This window comes from Carcharhinus amblyrhynchos, chromosome 13, assembly GCF_965287045.1.
Source record: "Carcharhinus amblyrhynchos chromosome 13, sCarAmb.v2.hapA, whole genome shotgun sequence".
In the NCBI taxonomy this organism is placed as follows: Eukaryota; Metazoa; Chordata; class Chondrichthyes; order Carcharhiniformes; family Carcharhinidae; genus Carcharhinus; species Carcharhinus amblyrhynchos.
In genome coordinates, this window is record NC_137336.1 from 74,560,129 (window position 1) to 74,578,258 (window position 18,130).

The 18,130-nt window shown below is 41.6% G+C and overlaps 1 protein-coding gene across 2 annotated transcripts in view; it reads right to left on the bottom strand.

Annotated features, from left to right (window-relative positions):
- Positions 1-18,130, bottom strand: part of LOC145351990 (NACHT, LRR and PYD domains-containing protein 3-like) — a 97,321-nt gene that overhangs the window by 22,102 nt on the left and 57,089 nt on the right. For both annotated transcript variants that reach the window (XM_080201843.1, XM_080201842.1), the window contains 2 exons: positions 10,016-10,102; positions 1,651-1,821 (listed from right to left, as the gene is read on the bottom strand). In XM_080201843.1, coding sequence (XP_080057969.1) covers positions 1,651-1,821; positions 10,016-10,102 — 258 coding nt within the window. The remainder of the gene's footprint in view (positions 1-1,650; positions 1,822-10,015; positions 10,103-18,130) is intronic.

Genomic DNA, 18,130 nt, shown 5'->3' on the forward strand with positions numbered 1-18,130 from the left:
TAGATGGCCTACTCCTGCTCCTATTTCTTATGTTCTTAGGTGGGGTTGACTTGGACAAGATGCACCAAATGGCCACTTTCTGTGTGTGACGTTTCTATGGTTCTAATGGGCTCACTCAAAGCAACAGCTGCTGTGCAGCTGTCTCAAGAAGTTGCAAACCAGTAAAAATGTAAATCCTGATGAAAAAATGCAGCAAACTAAGTCAAGGCAGGACATTCAAACACACACCTCAGTCATAATTCATCCTTCTTAATTTTATTTCAGCCGTGGCATTTTATCCCATCCTGGAATGATATTGTAGCTAAAACGTAAAGGTAGTTTGGCCAATTGGTCCTCCTGCCAACCAAAGAAGTAGATTGGCCACACAAAATATCTTTCAACTGGCCTTTAAATGGGCTTTAATTGTCATTGGGCACACTTCCAATCCTCATGCGTATCTAATGAATGAAATGTCACGTGAATGTGCGACGATGGCAGGAAGCATACCAAATATCTTCTTGCATGATTTCACAAGCTTCCAAGTGTGGCACACATCCATCCAAGCAGTATAAAATTCTGGTCTATGAATTTGGGAGAAGAGAGCTCACAACATCAGGGAACCAATGATGAAGGGGGGCAACTTTGAGATTTTGCATCCTTATGCTCTCAGTAGATAAAGGGCTGGAGCTGGGATAACTAGAGGCAGGGCTGACAATTACTGATAGTGAGTTGGGTCGTGAAGCTGAGAAACTGAGTGGCCTAATTGATTGACAGTGTGTTTCTGGCAACCACAAAGCATACAGCTCGTATGTTGGTCGCTGGTCACATAGGGTAGTCTGGGAAATGTGTTGGAATTGCGTTTCCCTCGAATCACTTCATGTTGTCGCAGATCAAGGGCTGCTGTGATTGGGGACAGCCACCTACCCCATTGTGTGACCTCAAAAAAAGGAATGTTACAGTACTCCAGCAAAATCTCGACACAAGTATCTGTAGGACTGACATTCAATTATTCTGGAATCAGTGAGAGAACTAACAGGAGCCAGTGGAAAGGCCACTCTGGGCCCATAACCTATGTTGGTTCAGTGTCATCCCTGTGGGCTATGCCAAAGACGAAATCTTACCCCCAACATCCCCAGATGTCTGCACAAAAGTTCAAAGTTCTGTTGGACAACTGTCCTCTAACAGAAACCAACCGACATTCAGATTTAAACTGCAAATTTTAGATGCTTCTAACTGTCTTGCAGAAAATGTTAAAATAATTAACCCCACTTCTAACTTCTAGATAATCATAGCACTGACCCGTCAAATCCCTGTGTTTATGCCCCACCCTTACCCCTTTCACGAGTGACTTCTCAACCTCATAAAAAACAGGGTGTGGCTCCCTTACTCTCAATTCTCCTGCCCTTGACTGAAAAACTATGGCCTCTCTCTGCACTGTAGGGACTCTACAAACTTGGGAATCCATGACACAGTACCTTTCTAACACAGCCTGAGTTGGAAGGAATGACAGGAAGGTGCGGCACAGTGCGCTACATAAACTGACACTGACTGCCAGCCTACACAATTACAATTGCATTACTGACAAAGACAATAATGGAGAATTTTTTATTATACTAAAAAGTGTCCAGAATATATTAAATATTATAAACAATATCTCAGTCTGATACTGACCTCAGTCTCTGTATTTTACAGTCCAGATTCCTCAGAACTGCAGATAGTTGTTTCGCTCCTGAATCTCCTAGATTATTACTACTCAGTTCCAGAGCTGTCAGTGTCTGGTTTGTACTGAGAGCAGAAGTGAGATCCTTAGCACACAAATCTGTGAGAGCGTTATCATTCAGACTGGGGATTAGAGAAAATAAAATAACAGCAATTAAAGTAAATCTCCAGTGTTTTAAAGAATTAACAATAATAATGTACAGGGTGGGATGCTCAAAACACAACAGAAAGCAAAATAGTACTGATAATACAAATCTGAAATATAAATAGATTATGCAACAATATCCACTGGGTCAGACAGCACCTGCAAAGAAAGAAACAGAGTTAATGTTTCAGTTTGATGAGTTTTCATTAGAATTGGGAAACAGCAGAAACCCAAATTGTTTTACGTGACAGGGAAATGGGGATGGGCGTGGGGGGAGGTGGCGCTGGTGGCAAAGAACAAACAAAATATAACTACAGGAGACATTAAATTTCAAAAGAGATAGTGGTGCTAGAATCCCCATATCCTTACTCACTAGGGCAGGACATGGGATAATCAGTGAATCAGGAATGAAGTTTGTGAAAAATAATTGCTGGCAATTTACTGATATTTGGACTGGAGGCTGGATACGTGGCAGTGTACGATGTGGAGATGCTGGTGTTGGACTGGAGTAAACACAGAAGTCACAACACCAAGTTAAAGTTCAACAGGTTTATTTGATATCAAATACCACTAGCTTTTGGGGCTTTGCCCCTTCGTCAGATGAACTGACAGAGTTAGGTACTCTAACATAATCCAGAAAGGGCCATTTGTGTATCTTCAATTACAGATAGAGAGAGAGAGATAGACAACGGGTGCGATGTTACTGGCCCGCCAAGGCAATTGACCAGCGTGATGAGCTGGTAAGGTAGGGCAAGAGGTGAAAACTCTGGTTTGGTTTCTTGCCTCTCGCGATCCTGCCAGCTCCTCTGCCAGTGACATCATTGGGCGCGAGACTGATTTCAATATTAATGACGGATTTTACATGTCATTAATGAGGCCCAGACACTATCATCTGGACTCACTTAGCTTACCCTATCTGCCAGTTGAAGTCCTCACCAGCAAGGATCGTACATGGTCCCCACCAATTGAGGGGGGGTGGGAGCAGGGGGAATGGTGACAGATATCCCAGTATGCTGTGCAGTATGCTGTGTAACATAGGTTGGGACACCTTTGCTAAGTGCCTCTCGAGCTCAGCAAACGGTTTCCTAGGCGAGCTGAGACTTCACTACACTTCCCACTGCTACTGATGAGATTCACATTATGGCTGCTGTGATGCAGGGTGCTGCAAATTCCCATTACAACATTGCTTGAAAAAAAAAGTGAGAAAACTCACTGTCTTCTTGCCTGTTCGACATGGAATTTTTTTTGAGAAATTTTCACCCAATTAATTGGCAAATATGGGGTAAAGGAAGTAGGTGGGACTCCATGAGCTAATGTAGCTGGTATGGGGATCAAATCCTTAACATTAGCATCATTCTGCAACACACTCTCACCACTGAACCAAGTGAACTAGCCAACTCCAGTTATGAATGCAATATTGCCACAGCCAGCAAATTAATGTCTGAAAGGTGAGGGAAAGCCATCCATTTAGGCAGAATCACAGAATTGTTAGAGTAGAAGGACACCATTTAGCCCATGGTGCCTGCACTGAGTAATTTATTAAGTTCATTCCCCTACCTTCATACATAACTCTGCACATTCATTCGTTTAAGAGAATAGTCCAATTCTTCTTTGAATGTTTCAATTGAACATGTCCGCCAAACTTCCAGGCAGAGCATTCCAGACCTTAACCACTCACTGCAGGGGAAATCCTAGTTCAAGCAATGCTGACACCATATTTTAAGGCAATCAGCATTACTTAGAGAGCTCTAGTGTCTAAACAAAGGGCTGAATTCAAAAGCAACAGATTAAATAGTACTTCCCTGTTTAATGATGCTTCTCTGATGGTACTCTTCCAAGCAGCTCAGGTTCAGAGAGAAGTTGTTCCCTCAGGATGGGACAGCAGAAGATCAGCCCATCAATATGGATGGAAATTGCTGAGGAGTTGAGCAGATTTGGACACGTGGTTGCAGCATGGCAGAAGGATTAGTGACCTAATGTGTTCTGGCAAGGTGACTGCAGCACACAATGTTAATATAGATGAAAATGAAATTGGTAGAAAGGCCATTCCCACCAGTACTTGCAATTCCCAAGCAGCAGCAGCAGGCTGTCAGCGGTACGTCAGCCTTTCTGGGAGATCTGGAGGAAGGGCACACAATTACTGTTGGTGAAATGGGTCAGGGTGCTGAGTGAGTGAATGGTTGAATGGATGGGCAGAGAAGAGCCTCAAATCAGTATAAAACCTGATGGCTGTATGTCACATCACTGGTCACCTGAGCTCCAGATGAGGAACAATCTGAAAGGCATGCTGGAATGTAGCTTGCCCTCTAATATTCTTTACTCTCTCAATAAACAAGGGCTTTTGCTTTAGAGGGCAGGAGATAATGAAGTATGTACTGTGAAGCCATGCTCCTGAGGGAATAGAGTGCAGTTAGTCACCAACTCTTCCTGAGCGGGTGTGGGGAAACAAGTACCTTGGTGAAGATTCCTGCAAGGGAAGCGCCTTGAATCAGCACAAACTTTTTAGATATTCTATTTACTTTCTATAAGTGTCCAGGTAGACATGTCAAAACCAAGAAAAAGGTGATTCTACGAAGGCAGAACTTGAGTTAGTTACTCAATGGGGAAATGGAATAAAATCATTCTGCTTCACCCAGAAACACATTCTAAATTAATTGACAAAATGAACTGTGCAGTAAAAAGTACTGGAAGTCTTGAATAGGTGATAAACAGCTGAGACAGCGACTATGGCTTATCTGTACTTTCAGCAAACAAATACATCCGAAGTATATGGAGAGAGGAAGCTGCAGTGCAGGTCACCATAGTAACCAAGGAACAAAGGTATGGAGTAAATAGGGCATGGTTGTGATTACTGAATCAATTAAAGTTAAAACTTAACAAATGACTATCTATCCAAAAGAAATTTAGATGGTTTTCAAATTCAAAAGATTGAATTGTAGGTTTGAACAAAGCTATAGTCATTTCAAGTTTGTCAATGATTCAATCTGAACTTTACAGTTTTAAGACTTCTGTATCTGTGATTTATATGTGTGTCTATTTTAATTTATAAATGCAAATTTATGGGAGCTAGTTAAATGTGAACATTAATATTTTCAAGATTCCTATTCATTCTGGTAGCAATTATGGAATCATGAGGCATCAGTGAACTTGAGGAAAAGCACTTAACTGCATCACGGACGGTATTTTCAGCTACCAAATGGTGGAACAGGACAATGAACCAAGAAAACTAATGTCTGGATTTCACAACAAGTAATTTTCACCAGTCAGTGGACAGAATTGCGCTATTGTGGGGAGGATATATGACAGCATATAGTTTGTGTCCTTAGAGAGATCAGGCAAGCTATTCTGAATCACTGATCCAGGTTATGGGAGGTCTGAGAAAGAAGGGGATGGGAGAATAGTATTGGAACCTAGTACTATAGATTCGTCCATGGGTGGAGATCTGAGATAGATTTAAAAAGGGGCAGCCTGTTTGTAACACTCTCCAAGAAGGGATTCAAGAGATGAAAAAGATTCAGTTAGTGTTGGGGACCAGATCAGAAACTGCAAGGTATATTATGAAATTAGTCTAGACCCCAACTTTGTTTGATTTTGGCATTATGGCGAGCGCAAGACGTTTTACTCCCAGTATGGTTTAATTGATCCAATAGGAAGCTTTTATAAAAACAAAAACAAAATAATTAGCATAACTTTTACCAGTTAAAATACTTTAATATTATAAGTATAATTCTTAACAGCTATCCATCTTTTTAAGCTCCAATGTAAGTAGTATCTTCATAGATTTAAATGCCTCTTCAGAATCAGCACAGTACAGATATGCATACATGTATGCTACATTTCCAGACTTTTAACCCCTTTTAACTCCTCTGGACTCTCATATAGCAGCCTCCAAAGAAAAGATCTACCCTCAAATAGCATAACCTCAGAAAAAGACTCATTTTCTGATGGATCCTAGTCTCAAAATCCAGAGAGAAAAAGAGACAGAGAAAGTGGCTTCTCTGGAAATATCCCAAGCAGCAAACTGAATTGGGTTTCTCTCTAAGCCTAGGCCTCTCCAGTCAGCCTAATCAATCCCCACTCTGAAAAACACCATTAAAATAATAACCTTGCAGTAGTCCAGATTAAAACAAACATTGTAGTAATTAAAATCAATTATGCTGCTGCAGTAACAGAGGCTGCCAGTTACAGACCAAGCAGCACTGGTGTTAGAACAGACTGTTCGAAAAAATCCTGCACAGAAACATGACTCAAATACACAGTATCATCACAAGGGCAATTTAGGTATTAAACGGATATAATATTCAAATATCAGGTTTACAGAGATATTTATGAAATGTCACAAAGCCTGGTCTTGACAAGCCAGTGCTGTATGTTTGAAATCTATCTAATGTCCAAACATGGTAAAGCTTCCCCAGATGGATTAGTTAGAATTGGGAGAGCTAAAATACCCCTGCATGATGTGCAGTAGGGGATTACCTAAGGGTAACCTATAATATTCCCAGGTTATTAAAGATCTTGCATTCCACATGCTGTGTTCACAAACAGGGCATATGTGAACAGAACTCCCACTTACCTGATGAAGGGGCAGCGCTCCAGAAGCTAGTGGTGTTTGCTACCAAAGAAACGTGTTGGACTTTAACCTGGTGTTGTGAGATTTCTTACTGTGTTTATCCCAGTCCAACACAGGCATCTCCATATCAGAAGCTGATAAAAGCAGGCAGTGTCTCTGCCTGTCTTCATAAGTTTTTTTGGATAATTCCATGACTAGAAAGTCTCAGAATTTTACTCCAACATTCAAAGGACCAGTTCACAGCAGACATTAAAGATCTGCAAAATCCAGAATCACACGAGCATGTGTTTTTTTGTGTCCAGCCTCAAAGGAAGTGCATGTTTGTGGGGTGTTGTTTAACTTAGAACATCATGGATAGCCAGGTTTAAATGATCACATTTGATTCTTCTGGTTGACAAAAGTTATGCTAAATCATTTATATTTTAACTGTGTTCTTAAATGAACTATGTTTGATAAAAGCTTCCTAGTGAGTCACTTGAATCATACTTGGAGCAAAACCCCATATGCTCACCTGTGCTAAATTCATATGTAAAAAGTTAAGATCTAGGCAACCTTCATAAAACACCTTGGAATTTCTGACCTGGGTCTTAACAAGTTGCCGTACCAACAAGAGGCAATGGGACAGGGGAGTTGGTGAAACATTGATTAGAAAGATAACTTCATAATTGGGTAGAAATTATAATTAGGTTGATGTAAGCACCATGTTCTAATTGGTCAACTATACCATCCTACCTTAAGGGCGGAACAGTGGCATACTGGCTAGCACTGCTGCCTCACAGCACCATTACCCAGGTTCAATTCCAGCCTATGGTAACTGTGTGGAATTTGCATATTCTCTTGTATCTGTGCAAGTTTCCTCCAGGTGCTCTGGTTTCCTCCTACAGTCCAAGATTTGCAGGTTAAGTTGATTGGCCATTCTAAATTGATCCTAGTATCAGGGCATTGGCAAGGTAAATATGTGGGGATATGGGAATGGGGCCTGGGTGCTATTGTGGTCCGTGCAGACTCAACAGGCCGAATGGTCCCTCTCGTAATGTAGGGATTCAATGATGCATACATGATGTAACCCTAATCAATAGCCGTGTGTGGATATAGATATAACTCCAGTGCAAAATACATATGTAATTGCAACTGGATCTTAACTATAAGTGTATTTAATCCCTGCATTGTGGATCTCTCTGGTAAACCACTAATTGGAGCACTGGGGCCGGCCCATTCTCTAGCTCATAATAGAAGGTACTGTCTGAAACTCCAGGAGTCTTTGTCCAATTTTCTTGTGAGAGAAAGATAGCCAAATAGCTATTTTTCTCCCTAACAGTGACGATGAGACTAAATATGATATTCCCTTGTTAGTTCCCTCACCACATGTTGCACTCTGTCCTTTGGGGCTTGGTCAGTTCTGCCTTGTGTGTTGCTACTGAGACACTCCTGGTGATGGAAACTCAAATCCCCCAATCAGAGAACATTTTCAACACGTGCCATCCTCAGTGATTCCTTTAGGTGGTGTTCAACATGGAGAAGTACTGATTCATCAGTTGAAGAGGGGATGGCACATGGTAATCAGCAGGGCCCATGTTTGACCTGATGCCATGAAACTGCATGGGCTCTGGAACTGAAGTTGAGGACTCCCAGAGCAACTAATTCCAAACCACCACATGACTATGCTTAACTAGTCTGTGAGACAGCTCTCCCAAATTTGGCACAAGCCTGCAGAAGTAGCAAGGACTTTGCAGTTTCAACAGGGTTGAATTTGCCGCTTCAGATGCCTAGATTGTTGCTGATGACTTCATTTGGTATCATTCCTTGCCCAATTTTCTACAGTGGATCGATACAACAAAAGTAGCTTGCCAGAGCAAAGTAGCATTCCAGAACGCATTGGAGTGTTAACTACATTTCTGTCTATCTGGATTCACATGTAGGCCAGACCAGTTAAGGATGGCAGAATTTAACACTGGATATGTTCAGACTGTAGATCCTTGAACTGATTCATGAATTTACCTCTTTACGTGCTGCTTCCACTATTTGTTCTGCAAATTGCTTGGTAATTTCACCAGGTTGGCACCTTATCTTTCGATACATCCAAGTCATTAATATACATAAAAAGATACTGTATCAGATTGATTGTTGGGGACCCCACTGCATGCTTCCTCTATTTGAAAATCCACTAACTGTCTGTTTCCTGTCAATCAGACCATTATCCATCCATACTAACAGTGTCCCTTCTATTTCATTGCCTTCAACTTTGCTGCCAAGCTTATTATGAGTGTATTATGAATGGACCTTTAATAAAAATACTAACACGTCCATGAATATCAGTATGCATATTATTAAAAACACTGTCCATTATTAATAATAACACAATTAAGACTATTCTGTACTGCGATTATTGCCATGGCAACTAAACCAGGCCATGACTCCTGGGGTGTAAAGACTGGAATTCCCTTCCCAATTCTTTCTGCCTCGATTGCTCCCTTCTCTTTGAGATGCTCCTTAAAATCTTCCTCTTTGACTTAGCTTTTAGTCACTTGTCCTAAGAACACTACGACAGATACTAAATGATAGACCTCCAATTATCATAAGCACAAACTCAGTTTCTGTATTTTACAACTGAGTTCATTAAAGTCACAGACTCTGATAGTTTATTCATTTTCATACAATAAAATTGACACAGGTCAAAATTTTTCAACCATTTTTGCTTTGAGAATAATAAATCCCACAGAATAAGCCTGTGATGAGCTGAAATTCCACCCTGGTAACTCTAGATTAACTGAGCTTGTCCAAACTGGTTATATGACCACTTTGACCCAAAGTGCAATCAGACTACACAACAGCCCCAAATCATGGAATACTGTGCATCTTTCAATGCAAAGTTCTCAGCCTTTTACAAGGTCTGCCATTGTAAGGTATGAACAAATTGGATAAAGATTTTTTTAAAACAATTCCTGTTTTGTGTTTTGATTTGGCATTTGAATAATCTGTTGCTTTTAATATAGATTACATTTGTCAGCATACAGAGTTACATAAGAGATACTTTCATGTAAGAATAGGGTCATCTCAGCAAACATGAAGCTTCACTGAACACAAACTTGTGGGAGGATCTCTGGGACACAACTCATGAGCAATTAATGTAGTTTGTTAACTGCCTTATAGAGCAGTTTTCTATTTTTAAGCAAGCTTGTAAAGTTAAATATCTATAATCGGAATGAAAATTCAACTAAATTGAACATGTATAACTGAATAAACATTTAATTGTTTTGTCCATCTTTTTATTCTGACGCATGTTACTGAGACTAATTTGAGATTACTATTTAAATGTATCACTCCTGAATCTCTCGGTTGATTATAATTCATATTCAGACCCATTTATGACCAGTTCATACAGAGAGGGAAGTGAGAATGTGTCAGGCTGTTACTATCCAGACTGGAGATCAGAGAGAGAGAAACATGACAGGAATTAAGAGTAAATCATGATCTTATTGACAATATTAATACTCATAGTAATAATAATGTGTAGTGTTTATTACTTACACTATTGCTGATACAGATAATTTACTGTGCCAAATATTCAGTTACGATTAACAATTTCATAGTCTGGTACTCACTCCAGTTTCCGTATTTTACAGTCCGAATTTGTCAGAGCCCCACATAGTCGTTTCACTCCTGAATCTCCCAGATCATTGCAACTCAACCTAAACAGGGAAGATGAGAATTATATTAAAATGAGCTAAATTTTCACCTTGGAAACAAGAAACAGGAATTGAGTTTATTTTCAGGGAAGAAAGCCACCACTGGTGGGAAACTGAAAAAAGTGAAGATTTTTCTGTGGGGATGCCATGAATTGCTTGGAGATGGGTCTTCTCTTCGCTTTGAATGGAGGAGGGTCAGATAAAATGTGGACTCATTTAGAATCACATGGCAGCCATAACTGAGGTTGCTGGTTGTCCTGAGTGCAAGATCTGTTTATTTTTTCTAAAGCCTCCAGGGAAAAGAGAGATGTCAGAGAAACCATCAAGCATGTATAAGTGCAACCTTGAATCGAGTGCTGAGCTGGGTAATTAAGGGAGATGGGAAGGAAGAGAAGGAGGTACTCGTTTGCTTAGTCTCTGTATCTATCTCAGCTTTCAGGAAGTGGTCTTATTCTGCTACAGGAGAAAAGGCTAGTCGTTTGGTGATTATGTAGTAAGTGATTCAAATTTATTCTATTTTCCAGGTTCAAAATAGTCCAGCAACTGGTGGAAGGTTAATAAAATAAATAAAAACAAAAACAAAATATACAATTGAGAACAAAGTTAATTAGACCACATTAAGGATGGCCGATGGCATCATGTTATGTTGCACTACCACCATGCTAAATGGAATAGACATCGAACAGATCTAGTAACTCAAGACTGAGCATCCAGGCACTGTGGGCCATCAGCAGCAGCAGAACCATATTCAACCACAATCTGTAAACTCATAGCCAGGCACATCCCCCACTTGACCATTACCATCAAGCCTGGGGATCAATCTGGTTCAGTGAAGGAAGGCACACCATGAGGAACACCAAGCGTATCTAAAAATCAACTGGTGAAGCTACAACATGGGACTACTTGCATGCCAAGAAGCAAAAGTAGCAAGTGACTGACAGAGCTAAGCGATCCCACAATCAACAAATCACTAAGGTCTGCAGTCTTGCCACATTCAGTCATGAATGATGATGGACAATTAAACAACTGGGTCTACAAAAATCCCCATTCTCAATGATCAAGGAGACCAGCATATTGTGCTAAATATAAGGCCAAAGCATTCACAACAATCTTCAGCCAAAAATGCGGAATGGAAGATCCATCTCAACCTCCTCCAAAGGTTCCTGGCATCACAGATTTAAGTCTTCGGCTAATTTGATTCACTCCACATACTATCAAGAAATAGCTGAAGACACTGGATTCTGCAAAGTATATGAACCCTGACAATATTCCAGCAATAGTCCTGAATACTTGTGTTTGTGCAACTGAACACTGGCATCTATCCCACAATGTGGAAAATTGCTCAAGTATGTCCAGTACACAAGAAACAACAGGACAAATCCAACCTGACCAACTGCCTCCCAATTAGTCTACTCTTGATCATCAGTAAAATGATGGAAGGGGTTGTCAACAGTGCTATCAAGCAGCACTTACTCAACAAAAACCTGCTGGCAGACGCTAAGTTTGAGTTCCGCCAGGATCACTCACCTCTTGACCTCATTACATCCTTGGTTCAAACATGGACAAAAGAACTGAATTTCAGAGGTGAGGGTGACTACCCTTGACATCAAGGCAATATTTGACAGAGTATGGCATCAAGGAACTATAGAAAACTGGAGTCAATGGGAACCATGGGGGAACTCTCCACTGGCTGGAGTCATACTTGGCACAAAGGAGGATGATTGTGATGGTTGGAGGTCAATCACCTCAGCTCCACAACATCACTGCTGGTGTTCCTCAGGGTAGTGTTCCAGGCCCAACCATTTTCAGCTGCTTCAATGATCTTCCTTGCATCATAAGGTCAGAAGTGGGTATTTTTGCAGATGACTGCAAAATGTTCAGCACTATTCAGATACTGAAGCAGTGCATGTCCAAATGCAGCAACACCTGGACAATGTGCAGGCTTCAGCAAATAACATCTGCATCACACAAGTGCCACGAAATGACCACCTTCAACAAGAGAGATTACAACCATGACCCCGCGACAATTAATGGCATTACCATCGCATAATCTGCTACTATTACGATCCTAAGGGGTGATTATCAATGAGCAGAAATCAAACTTGACCAGCAATATAAAAATACTGTGTGGGTTAGATTAATTGGCCATGCTAAATTGCTTCTTAATGTCAGGGAGCTTAGTGGGGTAAATATGTGGTGTTATATGCCTACTTCTGCACGGTGGGATTTTATGATTTTACGACTGTAGCTATCAAGCAGATCAAAGATGTCAACGTCAATAGAACAGTATTGCAATTACTTTGTGAAGAAAATTGAATTGCTAGTTACACACATGACATTGATTGTACTATAAGTAGGGGCAGCTGCAACATTACGTGTGGAGCTCCTTGTTGGCTAGCAATACGGAGGAAGTGGCTTATAATAAAACAACTTAAACCTAAAGACCAGTGTGAAATAGAACATAGAACACTACAGCACAAACAGGCCCTTTGGCCCACAAGTTGCACTGATCATATCCAAACCTAATGATTCATCCACCACAACCACTTATTGTGAGTAACAATGATAGCCGAGGACAAGCTTTAGACTTGGTGACTGATTGATGTATATGATATGGTGGCAGAGTGGTTATAACTTCTGCCTCTCAGTGCCAGGAACCTGAGTTCAATTCTGGCCTCGGGTGACTGTGTGGAATTTGCACATTCTCCCCATGTCTGTGTGGAATTCCTCCAGGTACTCCGGTTTCCTCCTGGTCCAAAAGGTGTACAGGTTAGGCTAATTGGCCATGCTAAACTGTCCCTTAGTGTCTCAAGATTCATGGTTAGATGGATTAGCCATGGTGGCTGTGCGGAGTTAGGGGATAGGGCCTGGCTAATAAGCTGTCAGAGAGTCAGTACAGTCTCAATGGGCCGAATGAGCTACTGCTTCACTATAGGGACTTTATTCGATGCGAGTGCTTTTTGTTTCAATACTCTAAGGGAAAAGTGTACTGTTGCTTACAACTTCAGTTACATAATGGGAGAAGGACAGTACAAAATTGCAAGCTTTGATTATCCATCAACATTTTCTGATTCTAAACCATGTCGGCAACAGAAGGATGATGTTTAAATGTGGGAATGTTACTTCTATCTCCTGCAAGAAATAAGGTATAGCATTAGCATAATCGTTCCCAGCCAAAAAATGAGGTATTTTCACAGTGGAAAGTTGCAGATTTGAATAAAGAAGTGGATTGAACCTTCTGTCTGTTATTGGAGACGTGTTACAAAAAAAAAGCTGTTGTAAGCCTAAGAAGAAGCTTGGACAATCTTGGATAGCTTTAGGAAAACAGAATATCAGAAAGAGGAAGAATACATCATGGATTTTGATAGACGTTTATGGTGCAGACGGAGGAGGAGAAATTGGGTTCCCGGACACGCGTCCTTTGTTTGAACAGAGGGGAGGACGGTAGGATGAGAGAAGAATTGGCGAATGTTGACTGGGGGAGCGCGTTGGAAGGTAGGTCTGCTGAGGAGCAGTGGAGGATCTTTAAGGAGATCTTTCTTGGTGCTCAGCAGAAATTTATTCCGATGGTTAAAAAGGACCGTAGGAGGAGAGGTAATAAGCCGTGGATAACGAAGGAGGTGAAGGAAAGTGTTAAATTAAAAGCAGAGGCGTTTAGAGTAGCTAAGAGTAGTGGGCGAGAAGAGGATTGGGAGAGGTTTAAGTGTCAACAAAGATTGACAAAGAAGTTAATAAAGAAGGGGAGGATAAACTATGAAGCTGGGCTAGCGCTTAATATAAAAAAGGATAGCAAGAGTTTTTATAAATATATAAAAAGGAAGAGGCTGGCTAGGGTGAACGTTGGACCCTTAGAGGATGAGTGGGGACTTAGTGGTAGGGGATGGGGAAATGGCTGAGGTCTTGAATAACTTTTTTGTTTCGGTCTTCACGGAGGAGGAAGTGAATAATTTGCTGGGTGTTAGCGATGGAAAGGTGGTAGGACTGGAGGGTCTCAATGATATTATTGTTACTAGAGAGGCGGTGCTCGACAGACTGGAGGGAACTGATTGTGGACAAGTCCCCAGGACCGGATGGAATGCATCCGAGGGTTCTGAAAGAAATGGCGGAGGTGATAGTGGATGCCTTGGTGATTATTTTCCAAACGTCGCTGGATTCCGGGGAAGCGCCAGAAGATTGGAAAACGGCTAATGTTACGCCGTTGTTTAAGAAGGGTGCCAGGCAAAAGGCAGGGAATTATAGGCCGGTTAGTTTAACGTCTGTTGTAGGTAAAATGTTAGAATCTATCATCAAGGAGGAAATAGCGAGGCATCTTGAGGGGAATTGCTTGATAGAGCAGACGCAGCACGGTTTCGTTAAGGGGAAGTCGTGTCTGACAAATTTATTGGAGTTCTATGAGGATGTGTCTAGGGCGGTGGATAGAGGAGAGCCGGTGGATGTGGTCTTTCTTGATTTTCAGAAGGCGTTTGACAAGGTACCTCACAAGAGGTTATTGCAGAAGGTCAGGGGGCATGGAGTTGGGGGTAGGGTGTTAGCGTGGATAGAGGATTGGTTGTCAAATAGGAGGCAGAGAGTGGGGGTCAGTGGGTGCTATTCGGATTGGCGGTTGGTGACTAGTGGAGTGTCCCAGGGGTCGGTGCTGGAGCCTCAGCTATTTACCATTTATATAGATGATCTGGAGGAGGGAACCGAGTGTATGGTGTCGAAATTTGCTGATGACACCAAGATTGGTGGAACGGCAAATTGTGTGGAGGGTGTGGAGAGTCTGCAGAAGGATCTAGATAGGCTGGGCGAATGGGCCAGGAACTGGCAAATGGAATTTAATGTTGGCAAGTGCGAGGTGGTCCACTTTGGTAGGAATAATGGTAGGGAGGATTATTACTTACGTGGTGAAAAACTGCAGCAGGCGACGGTGCAGAGGGACCTCGGGGTCCTTGTGCATGAGTCGCAAAAACCCAGCCTGCAGGTGCAGCAGGTGGTCAGGAAGGCGAATGGGATGCTGGCCTTCATAGCGAGGGGGATTGAATATAAAAGTAGGGAGGTCTTGCTGCGGCTATATAGGGCATTGGTGAGGCCGCAGCTGGAGTACTGTGTGCAGTTTTGGTCACCGTACTTACGCAAGGATATTTTGGCCTTGGAGGGAGTGCAGAGGTTTACTAGGCTGATGCCGGAGTTGAGGGGGTTGAGCTATGAGGAGAGTTTAGAAGAATGAGGGGAGATCTCATTGAGACATATAAGATGATGAATGGGATGGATAGGATAGAGGTGAAGAGACTCTTCCCGCTCAGAAAGGACAGTAGGACTAGGGGGCACAGCCTCAAGATAAAGGGGGGGCGGTTTAGAACAGAGTTGAGGAAGAACTTCTTCACTCAAAGGGTGGTGAATCTCTGGAATTCTCTGCCCGTTGAAGTGGTGGAGGCTACCTCGCTAAATATTTTTAAGACGCGGGTTGATGGGTTTTTGATAAGAGAGGGGATTAAGGGTTATGGGGAGAGGGCGGGAATGTGGAACTGAGCCACGACAGGTCAGCCACGATCTTATTGAATGGCGGGGCAGGCTCGAAGGGCTAGATGGCCTACTCCTGCTCCTATTTCTTATGCTCTTATGTTATCAAATTTGAACTTGGAACTCTGGAATCCTTATCAGTGTTTAAATTACTGGAATATGCTCACATTTCCCATGTTGAGTCTTCTGGTACTAAAAGGACTCAATTCCAAGGGGGAATCTTACTTAGGTTAAATGACGGCAGCTCTAAGTAGCATTTCTTAACAAATGCAAATGACCATGCCGTGAAACAAAGGACAGGAAATTCAATTGAAAGCGAAACACTGCGGATGCTGCAAGCTGGAAAATCTCAGCAGGTCTGACAGCATCTGTGGGGAGAGAATAGAGCCAATGTTTCAAGTCTAAATGGCTCTTTGTCTGCTGAGACTTTCCAGCATTTTCTGTTTTTGTGATAGAGGGTTCAAAGATGGTTCAACTTCAAAGTCTACCAAATATCGGTGAAGATTCCAATAAAGAGATGGGGTCAATTATAGGAGTTTTGAAAATGGTCATAATTCAAGCTAGTTTCAGAGCTTGACTCCAGTGACAAGCATATTGATACCTTAATCCTTGTGTGCAGGTTGCACTTCTACAGTGTATAGTTTGGGCGCTGCTATCCAGAGTCTCTTGATAAGAAAAATTGGTAGCAGATCAGGCAGTATGAAAGCTATGTTTCAGGTTCGGCGATGACAAACATTAACATCCTCTCTTGCAAGATCACAGTAATACATCTGTTTCGCACTACCAACCTAGTCTCTTGCGAGATATCGCTATTGTTGTCAATCTGCAATGATGACAGTTCAAATGAAACTGGATATGAAGAATGTTCGAGCTTTAGTGTTTGCAAAACGTGTGGGAGTGCATTTTACTTTTTTAGATCATTACTACTTGCCACTAAGAAAGCCAGAGATTTCTCACCAGAAGATTCATGAACATTTGTTAACTACAGAGAATAAGAATTTGGTAGAGCAAAAGAAGGTGATTTGGAAATTATACAGACAGTTTGCGCATCCAGCACCACAAAAAGCTGAAAACTGTACTTTGTGATGTGGGAGCGCTTGATAAAGAAGGATTTTATTGAACAAATCACTTGCACAATGCAAAATCTGCATTAAATATTGCAAGACACCACCACATCCTGAAGTGAGTTTGCCACTAGCTAGAAAGTTTACTAATGCAGTGGCAACATATTGGAAAGTTTAGGACAAGGATATGGGTATTTGTCTGCTACACTACATAGATATGGAAAGCAAATGTAGCCTATCCATCATAATACAAAGTAAAAAGGACCGTTGTTGATAACGTCATGGAGAAATAGGTGGGAACTGGATTAGGAACACCAATGAAGTTCCTGATAGATAATGGGGGGGGAATTTTCCAATGAATTTCAGGAAATGTGCTAAAATCTAAACATTTTAGTTATGGCTCACCGCAGCTGAGGGGCTATTTAGTAATGGTCTTTCCAAAAGAAACCGCAAGATAATAGACAACATCTTACATAAAATATTGATTGACCAACCAGATTGTAAATTGCACATGGCATTGGCATGGCCGGTGTATGCAACAAATTCTTTGCACATATTTGGTCAGTACAGTCCATACCAGTTGGTATATGGAAGAAATCTAAAGTTGCTTTCTGTGCCAACAAATGCTCCCCCTGCTCTAGAAAGGACTGACATTTTCTGTTCACCTGACTGTCTTACATGAAAGTAAGAAAGCTTTCATTAAAGCTGAGGTTTCAGAATTTGGTGAACCCTACAACATCTTAAGGCTATCAGGAAGACAATTTGGGCAAGGAGATATGGTATATTGTAACAGGGAAGTCCAAAAACAGTAGAAAGGGTCGAGCAAAGTTATAAGGAGTGAAGAGTTCTTTGCAGTTAATTTGTACTGACCATACATTTACAGGTCTGGAACAGGACAAAGACCATGCACCTCACATAAGCATGCACTGGATAGTTACGAGGACCAGAGGATGGTAGCCACAAGGTTGACAACCTATGAACAAAGTAATCCTGAGGCACAGTAAGATGCTATTTGTTCAAAAGGCAACTACTTAAAGTGGACACAAAGGTAACATTCATGCCAGAGGGACCAATGTGTGGAAGGATGCCAGTATATTGGGCAGAGAGGGAAAAGGCCCTGTAAATACAAAATCTGGCTCACCTGTACAGGAAGAAGGACAATTGACAAGACCTAAGAGTTGGGAAAACAATGTAAAGATGTAGAAATCCAAAGTGCTGTATTAGTCCTGACACTGAACCAGAAAGTGGTTAGATAAAAATCACAAACTTCCAAAGTTCTGTTGATATGAGAGAAAGGTCATATAGTAGCAGTCCAGATGATAGGGAAGTTGGGGCTGGAGTTTAGCAAACTGGAACTCTCGATGGAAGTAGAACTCCTCATGACAGAGATTTTAGTAGCTGCTAATAAACTGGAAAATCAGCTAATAAAGGGAACGAACCAGAAAGATTTAGAAAGCTGGAAGGA